The 18,010-nt window shown below is 38.8% G+C and overlaps 1 protein-coding gene across 2 annotated transcripts in view; it reads right to left on the bottom strand.

Annotated features, from left to right (window-relative positions):
- Nucleotides 1-18,010, bottom strand: part of NRDC (nardilysin convertase) — a 64,417-nt gene that overhangs the window by 29,843 nt on the left and 16,564 nt on the right. Inside the window, exons 3-10 of one of the 2 annotated variants that reach the window (XM_031969132.1) lie at nt 14,065-14,184; nt 13,831-13,912; nt 13,212-13,365; nt 10,873-10,946; nt 8,198-8,293; nt 6,313-6,435; nt 4,868-4,925; nt 2,375-2,448 (exon numbers count right to left, since the gene is read on the bottom strand). In XM_031969132.1, the coding sequence (XP_031824992.1) occupies nt 2,375-2,448; nt 4,868-4,925; nt 6,313-6,435; nt 8,198-8,293; nt 10,873-10,946; nt 13,212-13,365; nt 13,831-13,912; nt 14,065-14,184 (781 nt within the window). The remainder of the gene's footprint in view (nt 1-2,374; nt 2,449-4,867; nt 4,926-6,312; nt 6,436-8,197; nt 8,294-10,872; nt 10,947-13,211; nt 13,366-13,830; nt 13,913-14,064; nt 14,185-18,010) is intronic. The other variant, XM_031969133.1, reaches the window with a different exon arrangement.

Genomic DNA, 18,010 nt, shown 5'->3' with positions numbered 1-18,010 from the left:
TCCTAGTAGATGCTGGAAGAGGAGCATCTCCACCAATAATACCTGCGACTGTTTTGCACAATGAACCATATTGGCCATACTATATTAAGGTACTAAATGAGAAAATCAAAACACAGAACATCCATACCCATATACCGATGTAAAGAAAATTGAAAAGAGCACTTTATTCCACACACATTAAGTTCAAAAAGAGTCACAACATAAAAATTAACAAGAGGATTTCACAGCTCTCAACCATTAGTGGAACAACATTTTAGTAGGGAGAAAAGAGGATCAAGATATGTACTTTACTGAACATGATCTGGGGTGAGGGATAATAGATTTTAAACATACAAAGTTTGTTCTACAACCAAATCTCTGGAAGCTAATGAAATAGATTGGATTTAAAAAGTAAATTAAAGCAGCAGTCTTTAACAAAAAGTTTTCTTATACTTTTTGAGTTAGAATTCATCAAAACTAGATAGTTCAATTTATCTATAAAGAGATTTAATTTGGGTAGTTAAATGAATTTAGAATTTTAAATATAGAGATCTGATAGCCCCCCTCAAAAAAAAAAAATCAAGGGAATTGATATATTTTTTAAAGAGATATTTGCCAATAAGTAAATAATCAAAAGATATGGACTGATTTCAAGAAAAGAAATGCAAATAACACTAATGAAAAGTGTTAAAACTGCTAAGAACTGCAAATGGCAAAATTTCAAGTATCAACTCACCCCAAACCAATTGGCAACAGTAAAAAAGAGGAAAACTTCCCATCTTGGGGGGCTTTGGGAGAGTAAAAAAAGAATTCCAGCCATTTGGGAAAACAACTTGTATTTACACTATAAGACTGACAAAATTGTTCATCCAGCAAATTCCCACAAATGGACATACTGATTGCAAGATTACCAGCAGCAAAGGAAGCCCTACTGGTACAAAAATTCTCGTGATTGTGCTATTTGGAATAGCAAAGATTATACTGTGAGCTCCCTGAGATTAAGAAATGGAGTCTGGGGGTTGTTCTGAGGTACTTTTGTATCCCCAGTGTTTGGCATAGTTCATGGCACAGGGCAGGTCCTTAATAAATGCTTGACTTGCTTCAAGACTTGAAAAGGTCAGAAGCTGTCTGCCCAGTTAACTGAAGAAGGAAGCTGGTAGTGCTCTGGAGGGAGTGCTCAACCTAGAATCTTAGAAGGACCTGAGTTTAAATCCAATCTCAGCAATTTACTAGTTGTGTGATCCTGAGCAAGTCACAACTGGTATCTGCCTCAGTTTCCTCATTTGTAAAATGGAGATAATAACAAGCATCTACCACCCAGAGTTGTAGTGAGGATCAAATGAGATAATATTTGCAAAGTTGCTTGCAAACTTTAGAGTACTATAGAAATATCACTATTATCATTGTTCTTCTAGAGCTAAACAAATTTTTTTATATGTAAATGTAGCAAAATGTAAATATGAAAAATTCAAAGAAACAAAAAAAAACCCCTGCTACACTGGGAAAATATAAATAAAAATATGCAAAATAACCACAACAATGTAAATTAAACCTTTATAAAGAAAGATACAGATTCCACGTCAATGGACAATGATGCCAGGAGCAATAGCACACACTTCCTTTCTTCTGGTCATGAAGGGAAAAAAAGTTCTGTTTTACAACACCCCAGAAAGACCATCCAAGGGACAGAAGAATTCTGCATCTTGTTGTTTTCAGGGGGATTTGTGACTCTAGGGGCTTTGTCTGAGATGTGATGAAATAAACTTTATCACATTAATAAGAACAGAAAAGAGTAACATAAATGAGTTTTCTGTTCACTGGGATTTTTTTCCCTATGTAGACCCTTAAAGTTTATCCATTCTTAAAAAGTAGTAACAATGCAGAACACTGCCCACTCTGTGGATGGCAGGCTAAGTCAGCTTCCAGATAGAGGTAGAGCCAACACCAATTGTACAAACAGACTCTGAGAAGGGACAAAAAGGGGAAGAGAAGCCAGGCAAAGACTTTGTACAGCCTGCTTCAGGAAGAGAAAAACACTGGGGAAGTGAGAAGGTACATGCTAACAGGAAAACAGTTAAGCATCTAAACAAGCTAAGAAGTTATTTTCCCCTCCAAGTTTATTCTTGATAAAGTTTGTTTAAACACACCAGACAAAGCCTAGAGTCATGAATCTCACCGAAAATTGCTAAAAGGAGAGACGCAGAGACAGAGATGAGTTACTTCACTTTTTAAGCACTTACTAGGGCCACCGAATATCAGGATGCCAGAGCCAATATCCAGTTAGTGAGAGACAGATAGCTTTTAGTTAGTGTTGAGTCCTAGTGCCATGCAATTTTCATTTCCATAAAAGAACTTATAAAAGTCTGAAAGCACATGCTAAAGAAATTTCACAAACCTCTGTACAGTTTGTTAAAGGCTGGCGTGTCAAACGGATCCGTTAAATGGCCAAAATTTGGCTTAGGCAACCCACTGGAATAAAAAACAAACAAATCTCTTTTGAGTTTAATGGCAAAATCTTTCTAAACCTAAGGTTCTTAACCTATTTTGTGTCCTGGATCCCATTAGGCAGTCTGTTGAAGCCAATGGACTCTTCAGAGTCACATTTTGAAATGCATTAAGTAAAACACAAAAGAATCACAAAAGAAAAAAAAAAAAAAAAAACTTTTAAATACACTTATAAAAACACCTTAATCGATTTTTATTCACATTCCCCAGGTTAAGAAGCCCTATTCTATATAATTATTTCCAAGCAGTTTACCCCATCCCTAGCTATTGTATACTATATTACACAGGAGAAAAGAATTCCTCTTTCCCTGAATTCTCTCTCATTCCCTGAATTCTAATAACTCATAGGTGAGTCTCCTTATTTTCATTCTAACCTCAGGCCCAATGCTCCCACCATTTCAAAATTAAGGGAAGGCAATGAAGCTCATAATGGATATTTTCTAATCAAATGGTTATTGTTCATAAAGGTTGTTTAAAAATTATCCCCATGTTATAGCTATTGCAACTGGATCAAAGTGAAGTGATCTGTCCAAGTTCACAGAGCAAATAAGTTTTGGCGTCCAGGGAAACCAACACTTTCAATTCAATTATTTCCCCAATCTCCTTCCATCTACCTACAAAGAGACCTACCTATAAGGAGAAAGGTTATGGGCTAACTTTTTTCTTGCTGTACTGACACAAGGCATTGCTGGGCTTGCATTTCCCTGTCAGTACAACAGAGAGAAGAGGGTTGACTATATAATTTTTAAAGCCCCTTCTGGGGCTCCAAAAATTGAGTGGGGGAGACAAAAACTATTCTAGAAGGTGGCCCCGGGACTGAACTTTGCATGGAAGCAAGATCTATTAAGTGCAGAGGTAGAGGAAATCATAGCTCATAAATCGTGATTTCTACCAAATTTTCATTCAACAAACTTTTCCAAATCCATATTCCATGTAAGAGCTGTGTTTCATATAATGGGCAAGGACAAAGATTTCTAAATCTTAGTTTTCCAATATATTATTTAAATATACATTCTGATAAGGGAAATAATCTTTAGCCTCAGACTCCTCATCTATAAAATGGAAATAACAATAGCATCTAGTTCAAAGAATTGTGGTAAGGATCAATGAGATATTAGTGAAGTTTTGCAAACCTCAAAGCATAATAAAAAAGAGGAGATGCAGGCACCACTATTATCATCACCACGGTTATTACATGTGCATACACACTGAAGCAGTTCAGTGAAGTAGCAACTTAGGCCTGGCCCTTTTCTCCTGAAGCTAGAAGCAACCAAGAAGACAGAAGCTATTTGAATGACTGAGAAAACTGCAAGCATAACCATAAAGCTTCCCCAAGTGCCTCAGAACAGGTACACAGATGCACACAGTTCAGAAGCCACCTTGGTCAGTGTACAGGCCTAGCAGAGCTGACCAGCAGCTAGGTAGGACCCATATACCGTCCCTGGGTTGTCTAAAGCCCCCCTAAAAACTACTTTGACATTGTTATAAGTTGAACTGTATACTGGGTTTCCCACTGTGGGATTCCAGACTCTCCTGGATACTATACATATACCAATGTCATAAGTAGTTTTTAGATTCTGTAGCACAATTTGCAAATATTTTTACAGTTCAATTGCAACATTATAAAACATTTTAAAAAATCTTTTCTAAAATATCAGCTTACTCTGCTAATCATTTCAAAAACAAACAGGCAACAGGGCTACCCAAACATCATTTATAAAACTATTCTATGAGGAAATAAGATTCTTACTTCTAAACAAGTAACTGACTAAAAACAAACTTGGAATACAACCAACTTGTAAGCTGTCAGTATGACATATGTATATACATACCATGCCATTTGGTAACTTGCATACCACCCAATCCATCACTCCGTACGGAACACTAGCTATGGTTCAGTACCCAGGCCAAGACAAACACCTCCACAGCCAGCTACACAGTGTGTGCAGTATGCCCTTGTAGGGGTCAGGGTTCTCCTGTGGAGGGGGCGGGGAGGGGCATTCCTTCCAACAATTCAGTTGCTGTGCATCCATCCTGCTGCTACTTAAATCTTCCCATAATCTTCCATAAGGGTACCAAGCCTGTAAGGGGCCTTCCTCAAATTGGATGAATATCAATTTGGCCTCACTTTGTCAAATGCACCATGGTGAGAAGAGAAATGACCATTTCAAAAACCAGATGAGATCTTTCCATGAGCAATCAGTAATGTCTCCCAATTTACAGTTATCCTTCTATAACACGGACCCGTGGAAAAGCACCTGGCCTTAAGAGCAAGACAATGAGCAATTCATCTTCCTTTTGGGTCCTGGATTCCTCCTAAGAAATGAGGGAGTTGGGCCAGGACTGGACCTATCAGTTCTAACTATGAAAAGAAACCTCTTACTTGTTTGGGATGTTGGAGAAGATTTCAGTCACCCACTTTTCCAAGGTATCGAGCGTTTCTGAAAGGAAGAAAAGAGACTTGAAATGGAAAGTATTTATTCAAGGCAAAAGACTGCTTGTTACTGCAGAATGGATTTGGAGGCAGAGACTTTCGGCTTAGATCTCAGCTCTGCCAAAAACTGGCTGTGGGACCCTGACCAATTCACAACCTCTCTAGGCCTGTGCTTCCTTCTTCCTCCATTACACAAATGGTGGTGGAAGGATAAGCATCAAGGCGCTGACTTAGTTTCACCTTCTATCAGACTCCTACTCAAGATGGATCTTAAAAAATGAGTTTTCTGACTCTGAAAGGACTGGTTCAGCCAAATATAACTAGAAAACCCTGATCCAAAAGTCTGGATTGATTGAAGGAAGACTATGGGAAAATAAACTCCAACAGAAAAGACGCTTCCTTTTTTTTCCAGGAGAATTTCAAAGAAGACATGCTAATTTTATACCAAATCAAGCCTTAACAGTCCAGGGAAACCCAATTGTGTTAATTGCAGTAAAAAGGCAGGAGGGAAGAGACTAGTGTTCAGAAGGAAGGTGTTTTTTCCTCTGGTCAGGAGCCCAGTAAAGATTTAGAAGAGCCCAGGCACTCGCCATAGAAAAGCCACAAGCTCTCCAGATCTCCATTTCCATTAAAATAAGACTGGATGATGGCTCAGCACAGAAAGGCTACATTTGCTCCACATTAATCCATGCCATTCAAAACTCTCTCATGCAACCTGTGGTTTACCTCATCCATGTCTTCTTAGTGAGTTGCAAAGGAGGATAGCTACCCGCCTTCTACCCACCCTGGAGACAAAAAATGGACACGAAACTGCAGCAGCAGCTTCATTTCACCAATACTTGGCCAAACTCAAAAACCAAATTTGTAACTGAATATGAGAAGTGTTCAGTACAGGAAGCCAAGAGAGCCAGCACCAGAGCCAAAAGGCAATACGTCACAGAGCTTGAACTGGGCAAGGACAGGGCACAACAAAGCTATCATGTGAGGGTCAAGAGGCCAAAAATACAACATCCAGGGCTGATATTTGAGGGATATCTGGAGAGGGCACGGAGTAGAGACACATCTCACGGGGAAGTCTGCTATCCTGAGGGAAAATTGGATTCCACCTGTGTTTACTCTACTGATTCTTTCCCCCCACCAGGGGCCACATGGGCTCAAGTTAATGCAGATGTCCTAGCAGGGGCACTAGAGGATGATTTGGCAAATAATTTCTCTATTTCACCAAATTCAGTGTTGCAGGAGAGACAAACAATTCTACCCCCAAGGCAGGGAAACAGACTGATCCTGGTAGCCTTGGTAGATGGTTCCTACCTTCCCATTGTCTCCCTGTAGCCCATCCTGAAGCCAGGGTTATATATCATTATTGTAAAACAGCAGAGCAGCCATCTTCCTACCTTTCGATTGCACCACTAAGGTCATGTAATGTGCAGAGTAATAGTGCAGCCAGAATTCTCGAAGTCTGGCATGGGTGTCAATGTTGTTCCTTTTCGGGTCATGCTTGAGGGTCTCTGCGTTCCCTGGGAAAGATGAAGAAGTGAGTAGAGTAATAACAGACTGCTAAGATACTGTCTTAACACCAATCTGTATGTTCCAATTTTTCATGAATCCAAAGAAATGTCATACTCAAATAACTCTGCTGCACTTAATCAGTCTGATAAAGAAACCGGGAAACCAAACATTCAGAGCTATTTATCACTGTCAACAGTATAACTAGTAATCTAAGCTGCAATGTTACCTTTTATTATATGACAAACTTACTTTCAAATGGCCAGATTCTGATCCCAATTAAGTATTAATAGTTACATCTAAAACCCAGATAAAATGACAGCTCAGTGAGAAGCCTGGAGGGAACAAAAGGCTTCTCATGGAGCTATCTCCATGGCACTATATTCCAAGAATAACTGGAAGGATTTCCTTAGTCTTTCAGTAACGAAACCCCTTTGAATGAGCCAGAACCTCGCTCATCCTGGCCACAGACATTCTATAGGGAAGAATTTGTCTCCCACCCTCTCTAAGACATCTTTAGGTGATCCCCACCTCTCTGAGGCGCTGCCAGTTCCCAAAACCATCTGGAAAGGTTCCAAAGAAGAGAGAGCAAATTGGGGTCAGCCTAAGCCTAGCAGAGCCCCCAGCAGGGCATTCTTTATAAAAAGGGAATTATTAATTCCACACTTCCTCCTATTGCCTTCTCAGGTCACATCTGTCTTGACAAACAAGTCAAACAACTTATGACCACTATTAATAGCAGACTGATTGGAAACAAATAAACATAAGAAAAGATTTCAAATTACCTAGTGGGGGGGGGGGGGTTTGGGCTTAGATTGTATGGTTGGTTTTTTAGTGTCTCCCCATGAGGGCAGATCATTCCTTTGTAAAAAGAACTATATAATCTGACATGACAATACTCCCTTTAAGCACTCAGACCAAGAGCATGACAAGTAAATAACATAGCATCTAGCACCCCCTTCTAACCCACACTGCTGTCTCTAGGGGATAGGCTCTAAAGCACTTAAAGGTGACCTCAGAAACAAACTGTTTCTCCAATATAAAAGGTACTGCTCTTTATCAACAGACAGAGAAAAGTCCCTGGAATTATCCCTCACATATATGAAATGAATTTTCTCTCAAGGTTTAAAACAAACCACAAAGCCAAACTATCAACAATATTTCTAGAAGGGAAAAAAAATGAGTCAATTTCTTTTCAATGGACATCCATAACAACATCCAGGGCCTAACCACACAATACCTCCCACACAGTAAGCATTTAATACATGCTTGTTCAGCTTCTAACTAAAGCTCTTTTCCCACAATAGTCAAGAAGACTCACTAGAAGATGCCCTGAGGTTTAGTTCACTCCAAAGCACGAGGCACTCCTTGTGTGTCTGAAGTGTTGTGCTACAAAGTCAAAAATGACAACACTGTCCTTAACAGGAATGAATGTGATAACACAGTCAAGAAAACAACACCAGCCACGATACAACAAACGAACAGGTTCCTTCCTCCAATAAGCTCGGTCAAACATTGGAGCCACATAAAGGAGGGTGTGCTCTGTCCCCATGCAGGCTCATTCTATCTCACTCTCCCGTCATCAGTGTTCCCAAGCAGGAACTAAACAGAAATATTTTGTTACTAAGCTAACTCCTGGCCCCGCCATTAGGAACAAACCATACCAGAGGTATAGCTAGGGCATGTGGGGACCTATTGGTCCAAGAGCTTTCCACCCAAAGGGCATGGACTTCATGAGAAGATCTGAAATAAAATATTTAGAACCCAACTTACCCCAAAAGAACTTCCCCATAGGATGCCCAGGTCTGGCAAGGCTTCCAAAAAGCATTTCCTTTCTGTTTGCATCTGAAGGTCTTGCAAGTTGATATTCTGTGAATCATAAAAAAGAATGAGTAGAGAGAACACAGCCAGAGAGCCCTCCTGAGAGCCCATGATGACAACACTACACGTAATCTCAATAGAAGCAACTCTCGGCATCAGGCAAGTCACACTTAGAGAAGGGACTGAGCAGATTCCACGTACTCTGTGTCTCAGATTTTCAGAGAATCTTCAGTACAAACATATCCCTTATTAGATACCAGCACCTATTAGCAAGCAAGGTCCCCAGCAGTGACTAGGGAGCAAACGGAGGGTCTCTCCCTTCTCCCCACCACCCCCAGCCTGTCTCCCTTCCCCCACAGTACTGAGTCCAGGGTCACATACAGGCTCATGCTCAAATGGGACATGCCTTCCCTTTGCAGGTACCATCTGATTTTTCATACCTCTTAAACAAGGTTTTTTAAGGCATTTTCAATATTGCCCATTTTAGGATATATCGCATGCTTGCCTGACCCAGAAGACTAAACACAATTTAATCTAAAACAAGAGCATAATACAGTGGAAAGAGCACTGTCTTCAGAAACAGATGAATTGGGTTCCAATCCCACCCTGGACAAATCACTTGGTGTCTCTCAGGTCCCATCTGTGTAACAAAGAGGCTGGAGTCACTGGCCTTTCAGGCTCCTTTCAGTTCTAAACCTCATAGTTTCATTATACCACTACATGCAGGAGTTACCAATCAATGAGGAAATGAAGTCACTAAAGGCTGACTTTTGTAACATAGCACAAAGAATCCTAGAAAGACCAGCACAAGGCCCAAAGCTCCCAAAGGAAAACCCAAGCATCAAAACAAAGAACAAAGAAGGCTCCAGAAAATGAACAAATCACAATCCCTTCACTAAAAATACACACCATAAAATATAGGATTAAAAAGGAAAACAATTATCAAAATATTTTAAAAACCACAAAGTCACCAACTGTAGCTGAAGAGCTATTAGGCTAACCCATTGCTCTTGAAGGAGATACACAGTGTATAAGAAGCTCTGAGTGTGGCATCTTGCTGTGTGAATGTAAGCTCCTTGAGGGCAGGTAATATGTCACTTCTGTCTTTACATCCACAGCAGACAGCACAGTGCCCATACACTAAGTACCATAACACAACCCATGCATTCCTAATCACCACTGCATAATTCAAAACCTTGGAGGCTTATGGGAAAAGTGGAGTGAAGGGCACAACATTCAACCTGCACATGGGCATTTCTTTTTGTAGGGTTATCTCTGACAGTCCACTAGGTGGCTTCCATTATGCCTACTTCTCAGGAGGTAGCACATGTTCTCTCATTTCTTTCAAAACCCTTTATTTCAGCTATCTCCTCAATATTGAAAGCTTTGCTTTGGGATGAACTGCTTGACATTTGTGAAGCAAAATGTTTTAAAAATGCCTGAGACCTTGAAGTGATTTTTCCTTATAGAAAAGTTCACCAATGTGAAAGCACGGCAAACACAACTTAGCATAATGAACTGAGGCAGCTGGCAGTTGTTTGAGGGTTATGTGTGTGCTTTATATATTCCTACACTGCTCAGCTTAGCTGGGTGCAGATCTGTGTTTTCACTTAGGTTTGTCGAAGATGAAATCACACAAAAAGCAAACATGAACTTCATGTTACTTCTCACATTACAACAAATTCATGTTTTCAAAACCATCATTACAATAGAACTGACTGTACTTGTTGACTGATGGAAGTGAATTGATTCCCACAACATATCCCTGATCCCCAAGTACACAATTTTCATCATGCAAGTACATCATCTAAATTTCACCCAAAAGATTAAAAAAAAAAAAAAAAAAAAAAGATTTCCCCCCCCCTTACTCTAACAAAGAATTAAATCAATTTCTTATAATGTATAGCTCACATTATTCATCTGTAAAAACAACAAATTACATTTTGGGGAAATAACGAGATACTAATAAAAGTAGCTGAACTTTCTATAAAGCTTTACAAACACTATCTCACCTGATCCTCAGAACCACTCTGTGAAATAGGTAGCACAAGATGTCCAAAGAGGAACGGTACCTTCATCAAGCTCCCACTGCTGTAAGAACTAGAGGAGAGTCTGAATTTGGAATTCCAATCCAAACCCAGAAAGTGTTTTTCCACTTGGCCACAGCTGGCTCCAAAATAAGTGAATCCTAAAGTGCCTCTGAGAAGGGCATCAAGGCATTAAGACCCATGACAGAAAGGCAAACCACTGCTCCAGATTGCTTTTCACAAAAAAGAAAATCATGAATCCCTTGACTCTCCTTCTAAAGAGCATCCGGGCCAACCACTCCTATGATGCATATTTGAGCAGTACCATCACATGTAACTGAACTTCCTGACTGTGCCAGAAAATACAGGGAAGGAGTAGCAGGTCTCTCTCCCAATGCCTGAGGCCCTGAGGGATTCAAAGATATGCCTATGTATGTCAAAGGCAGGACCTAACCCAGATCTTCCTGACTCCAAAGGAAGCTCTCCAGTCACTAGATTTGTTTCCTCTCAAGTATAAGGTGCACTCAATGAAAATGCAGGTGGAGCATCACCAGTATATGATTCTCAGAATCCACTTTTTTAAACACATGGCTCACTTACCACTATCAACAGCCTCCACTTCTCGGTCAATGGCATCTCTAATCATCAGGGGATGAATGAAGAACTGCGCCCACCTGAGGAAAATGAACAACAATTATGTTTGCACACTAATAACATTTAAGAAAAGTTTCTTTGGGGCCACTAAATGGAGCTATGGCTAGAGCACCAGCCCTGAAGTCAAGAGGACTTGAGTTCAAATTTGACCTCAAACACCAACTTACTAACCCTAACTGCCTAAAAAAAAAGTCTCTTTGCTTATCAGTGTCCACACCAAGCAGGTGTGATTCTAATGCGCCTAGAAAGTGAGAGAAGACCTGGCATGGAAAATCTCTGCCAAAGCCCATCAACACTTGCTCTGCAGTTTCCAGCCTTAGAGAACCACCTGGACAGTGAGAGAAGTGAGGAACTTATATCTAAGGCCACATAGCCAGTACTGAGCAAATACAGAACCAGAGCTGGGTTTTCCTGATTCCAAGGTCACTAAGCCACATTGTCTTTCCTAGGCCTAGATAGACCTAAATAAGGCTCTAGATGCTCACTTTGATCTCAAGATCACAAAATGTTTTATAACTAATCAAAGCATTAACTCAAGATCAATAACATGTTATTAACATTGTTTAACAAATTTCAGGGAAAGTGGTTCTCAGATTATAAAAAGATCAAGAAACATAAGCCAGGTAATATAATTCTTCCTCCTAAACAAACCCTGGTAAATTTTTAAATTTCACAATATATTTATTTTTAATTTTTCATAGCTTTTTTATTTTCAAAATAGATGCAAATACAGTTTTCAACATTTACCTTTGCAAAACCTTGTATTCCAAATTTTTTCTTCCTCAATCCCTATAGTCCTCTCTGGACGCAGAAGACTCTCTCCACCACAAATCTATTGGAACTGGCCTGAATCATCTCATTCACAATATATTTAAAGATACATATGAACTATGAGGCTGCAAGCTGGTAGATCTGTTAGACTTTGTCCAAATATTAAAACAGTGGGAAATTCTCAACTATGCCGTACTGCCTTTCAAACTAAACTTCATAAGTATGGGTTGCTGTTTTTTTTCCCTAAGCTATATGTAAGAGTCAGATTCATATACAATTCTCTTTCTATTCTTTTTAAAATATGAAAATCTTCATGTTTGCCAAATTCATAATTAAAGAAAAAAATTTTTAACAGGAATTCAAAAAAATTCCATGCAAAAGTCCTTTTCCTTCTCCTCCTCCTCTTCCCAGGGAGATATAGGCTGAGATCTTGCAGTATTAGTACTCTGAGTGCCAAGCTCCTACTATACTTGTAATACTATTGATAACATCCACCAGAGTCTTGTATTTCAGGGATCAGGTAACTTGCAGATGAGAGACCTCAAAGTCACTCCAGTAACATCACTTTTCTGATAAATTCTGGTGAAATATTCTGGAATAAAGAGGTGAGATGGGGGTGAGGATGGAAGCGGGAAGCGGGTACCTTCTGATCACTTGAAGGCATACTAAGAACAAGAGTCTGCACCATGAGTGAATTCAACTATTTCAAACTCAGCAAGAGCTTCTTATTGACTTCTATAGGCAATAAAAGAACAAGATTTCATAAGGCCAAGTCAATCGTATGAACTACACCAAGAAAAACAAACTATGAGCTGAATTCTCTTTCAAAGAAGTCCTTCATATGCCATTAAAACAGGAAGGATCCTTAAGAGGTAATTTAGTCATTCCTCACTTTAGCAAAAAGAGTCAGGGGAATCTTATGTGACCAATAGCCATCCATACAGAGGGGGCTAATGATCTCACTTGAATACTAAAAGAGAACCATCTCTTTCCTGTATACTCTGTCTTGTATAACCTTGTATCAAACCTATCAATGTACTATACTATAAAAAACTCAAAAACATAACAACCAAATTTTCCTAATTGCAGATCACATTTAAAGATTAAAAATCCCTTCTCAGAGAATCATAAAACTGGAGGGCTGAAAAGGATACCTCAACAGCATCTAGTCCAACTCATACAAGAATCCCCAGCTAGATTTTACAAATAATCACCAGTATCTTACTGAAGGAGGTAGGAGGGTGATTCACCAACCTCTTTTGAAACTTAATCTGCTTTTATAACAAATGAGTCAGTTTCTGTTACTACATTCTTTTCTTATCCCAAATGATCTCAATGATCTTGAGATAATTCAACAGAAATATAGTACCTTATAACTCTTAAAGGGACAAATGAGATCATATTTTTATAAATGCCAACTCTCAGTAGAGGAAGGAACAGAACAAGGGGACATCTCAGATATGACAGTAAAAAGCACATGCTTTCAGCTCATCCTGTTGAAGTGAATCAGTTACCTATCAAGTGCCTCCTTGAAGTATTTCCTCTGGACATCAAACTGGAAGACTGTGCGTTCACAGTCTGTTGAGGCGTTATCACTCCCCCCGTGCTTCTTCAGGAAAGCATCAAACCCATTCTCATCTGGATACTTCAGGCTGCCCATGAAAACCACTAGGAAAAGAAACAAAGCTTCATTTTCAGAGGATATCCCTAAGACAAGAAGTCAATAGACCCATATAAAGATAATTTACAGCTAAAACAAAGTTTACACAAAGCACATGTCCCTTTCTCCTCTGCTAACCTGTGCATCTAGAGGGCAAATCATTCATTGTTGTCTTCCATAAATTCCTAGTTATCGGGACCCAGATTTTCATGATAGTCTTTTTAAATTAAATACTTGATAATCCTCCTTAATTGACATTTTCTACCAACCCAGTAGTAAATCTTAATCTAAAGTGAATTATTAAAAAAAATTTTTTTAAACTGGACTTGTGCTTTCAACACACTAACTCCCAGTTGAGAAACTTCCTTACTAATACAAATCAGGAGCTTCTCCGCAACTTATAATTTAAGAGAGTTGTCTAACATCATATATTTAAAAACTAGTCTTTGGCATCTTATAACAAAATCTCTTACTGTGCTCCAAAAAATGTGCCAGCCCAGGGAGGTCATCTGGATCAGCAAAACTTCCAACTCCAACACAAAGGGCAGCCGCAGACTAAAGTGAGAAGGACACATGCCAACAGTAAGTCATTTTTTAGAGAACACCAGCAGCATCTCATCTTCAGGACACATTTGCAAGTGGCCTTTCCAACAAGAGGCCACAGTTCTTTCCCTGAGTATCAGGAGGAGCAGCAAAGTGAAACTCACCAGAATTGTGTCAGTTTCACCCTGCTGCTCCTCCTCTTGTCTTACTCTTACTGGCAATTTCTGACCTCGGGCGGACCTAGGGAAAGAAGCAGAAACAGACAGAAAAGGAAAGAAGGCGGACTGGCCAGCCCACCCAATGACCATTTAGAGTCAGCACCCGAATTCCGGCCTTCTCGTAAGAGACCTGAGCAGAATGCAAAGGCAGCATTCTTTTTTTAAAAGAGAGTATATGATTTTAATAATTAACTGAATGATGACACATATTTAAGGTACCCTTAAAAAAAAAAGCAGGGGCAGCTAGGTGGCGCAGTGGATAGAGCACCAGCCCTGAAGTCAGGAGGACCTGAGTTCAAATCTGATCTCAGACACTTAACACTTTCTAGCTGTGTGACCCTGGGCAAATCATTTAACCCCAATTGCCTTAGCAATAAATAAATAAATAAATAAATAAATTGGTGCATCAATTGTGTTTTTTCATTGTTCACCTCTTCTTTGTTAGTTTCAAGTTGTTTTTCATATCAATGATTGTCAATAAATCTAATTAAACGGTAAAAAAAAAAAAAAAAAACTTCAATCATTCCATTTCTCTGGGTAAAATTGGCTTAATCAAATGCACAGTAGATACTTTATTTTGATATAAATAAAACCAGATATGATCTATAGACAATAAACAATATGCAAGAAATCCTAATCATAAATCTCATGATGGCCAAATGAAATTATTTAGATGAGACTGTATGATCCCTAAACCACATTCAATTTTGCCTATCACAAATAATTCCTTTTCAGGGCCACAAATAAGCTGCTGTGTTCATAATCTATTTGGTATAGGATGGTAGCAGGGTGGAGTTTTAAGAGTACTGAACTAGAAAATTAGGATATCTAGTTTTGGATCTTAGGGTAGTAAGAAATGACATTAAACAAATCATTTAAGTTTTTCAGGCTTCAATCTCATTTGTAAAACAAGAGAATTGGATGAAATTTGCCACAGTCAGCATTCTTAGCTCTAGGGACAAAGGAATCACAGGCTTATTACAGAATATCTTGTGCTCATTTATCCTCACTCAGCCAAAGGGGGAGGAGGAGAGTCCTTTCAAGGAGTGATTCATGAAGATTTTTTTTCTTTTTAAACAAAAAGGAACATTTTTTTTAAAACTGGAAATAACTGGGTCAACGATAAAACAAATGGTTTTATCTGATGCTTAGCTTGTTAAACAAAAAAATGTCTTCCTGATTTGAAGGAAGCTATGAATTAATCATTTGTTGTCTATGTCATTATATAGAATGTTTACATGTTACCATTTCTCCCAACATTTCAGGGAATTCAAAAAAATAATTAGAAATTAAGATAGTTACTAGATAGCCCAAATGGAACTAGAACTGTCAACAATAAGCCACTGTGTTATGCTTCTATATAAATTTAGGATACATGTAAAAAGATGGGGAAACAAATGTTTAAAATACAATCTCCAAAACTTATGAAATAAACCCAAAATTTTATAACGGAATTCATTTGGCTGAACTTATCTTTCCTCTGACTACTCATTAAATAGAGTAATTATCTGGTAAAGATTGCTTTCTAACAATGCTAATGAGCACTAAGAAAGCAAAAGAGCTACATGTAAAAAAAAAACAAAACAAAAAAAAACCCAGGCTCACTTGACACCAAAAAGGGTGTCTTACAAACTCTTAACTCAGGATATAACTTGGCTAAGTGATATAGGAGGCATTCGGTTATATGGCACTCTTTGAGCCAAAGCCTGGGCTGTTTTGTATGATAAAATGGCTGCATAGTGTGTGTTCGACCCCACAAAGCATTCCTGCCTTAAACATCAGGAGTGAAGGAAAAGTGAAGGAAAGTCTAAAAAAAGTGTTCTAACCCACAGGCTATTGGATAGCTCTGGGCAAAGCCATCTAGAGGCTCCCAGATGCTGCTAGAAAACAAATTCACACTTGAGTCTACCCAGACTGGATTAATGAAGCCTTAACTAAGTTATCACATAATATAACACTTAAATTTCAATTTTCTTTATATAATGATAGTTTACAATTGGAGAAGACATCTCCCTTTGGGAAGATATAAAGGGAAGAGGAGTTCATAAAATTTAGGAACTTGACAATCACATTTATATGAAAACTATTCCAAAAAGGGGCAAAATTATTTTCTTCCTATTTCCTTATTGATTAATGTTTATATTTATCTTAAACAATACTCACAATGTCAAATCAGATTTAATAGATCTCCCACTATATTCTTAACTCATTTTCCTCCCATTACCTGATTACTGTTTTCTAGGTTTTACCTCGATTTTCTCCAACCAATCCAAATGATATGCTATGGTTATAGCCTTATTGACTTCCTCAAGGTCCAGCAAGCCCCTATCCCCAAATAACTACTGCTTCAAAATCAAAATCCACTAACTAACCTTGCCTCCAACCATTCTGCTTTCAGGGTTCCTGCTCCTCCTTTTAATTACATCGAGAAAAGGAATGTGGAGAAGATGCAATGAAAAAGGAAAAAAATAAGAAGAAAATAAGGGAAAAAATGGAAGAAAAAAAAAAGAAAAGGCTCATAAGATTAGTGAGATTCAGAAATGAGAGGAACCATCATTTCAAGATGGCAGCATCTAAGTTATATAAAAAGGGCAGCCAGGTTCTGAACCTGGGTCCTCTGATTCTAAAATGGAGCTAGTTTGTCCGCTGTACTAAAGCTGCCTCCCAAAGTAAAGCTAAAATATGAAACAGCCTTTTTTTACAGGTTGTTTCTAGAGAAATGAATCAGAAACATAGAACTCTTGATATAGCAAACTTTTTTTTTTTAATTTTAAAGGTCTGGCTAAGTCTTTTGATATGTATGTAAAAATATTTTTTGGTAAAGTGCTCAGGGGCTAATGAAATGCAAAGTAACAGATTAATGCTACATCAGTTTTCAAATGTTCATAATGAAAGTCAGGAAAAACCAAGTGATAAATCAAATCCCTCATAATCTTCAAATGGTCCTTGATTTCAAAATCTCCGACTCTATTCTGTCATCCCACAGAGCATTGCATGACCCATTCTAGTAAAAAGATATATCTGTTAGTCTAGGACAAGTTAAAGAAAAGAGAGAAGAAAAGAAACCAAAAAGCAAATTAATTATTCTCAATCAACCTTCCTGCCATCACTGTGGTGAGGGCAGCTGTCTCACTGTGGTAGTATCCCATCATCTACTTTCTCCCACACCCCAGGCAGCATAGGCATGATAAGTTACAACTCACCAACAACCAACATTGATTAAACACCTATTGGTTCCAGAGCACTGTGACAGGAAATATACCGAGCTGAAATAAGTCTTGATCCATGCACTCAACAAGATGAGTGCAACTTAAGAGAATAGTCTGATATGCAAGCCTGTACAATAATAAGCACATCAGAAAGGGACAGTAAGTCTAAAAAAGTTGATTAGCAACTGGGAAATCAAGGAAGGCTTCATGAAGGAGGGTAGATTGGGCATTCAAGGACCCACAGAAATTCAGAAGGGGAGGAAGACATCTATTTTGGGGAAGGAGGAAAATAGTGATGATTGAAGACTGTGGAAAAAAGGTTGCTCAATCTGGCAAGAGTACAGTAGGGAAGGAATAACAGAAAATAAGTTTGGACAGTCAGGTGGAAGTAGGCTGGAGCTGCACTTAGTCCAAAATGGCAGGCAGAGGGCTAGAGAGAGAGAATTGATATGACCAGTATATAAGGATACTGATGTATCCTTATCCACTGTATTGATACAATCTGTGTTTAAGGAGGATTGTCCTGGCAACTGGTGAAAGATGGACCGGAAGAAGGAGAGAGTAGAGAAAACATGGAAGAACCCACTGTGACTCTCCAGCAAGGTAGGTGGTAACCAAATCCCATATTAGGTTGGTGGCAGTGAGGATACAGAAGACAAGCCAGATGAGAGAGATGTAGTCCA

Source organism: Sarcophilus harrisii, chromosome 4 (assembly GCF_902635505.1).
Source record: "Sarcophilus harrisii chromosome 4, mSarHar1.11, whole genome shotgun sequence".
In the NCBI taxonomy this organism is placed as follows: domain Eukaryota; kingdom Metazoa; phylum Chordata; class Mammalia; order Dasyuromorphia; family Dasyuridae; genus Sarcophilus; species Sarcophilus harrisii.
This window is presented reverse-complemented; position numbering and strand designations above follow the sequence as displayed.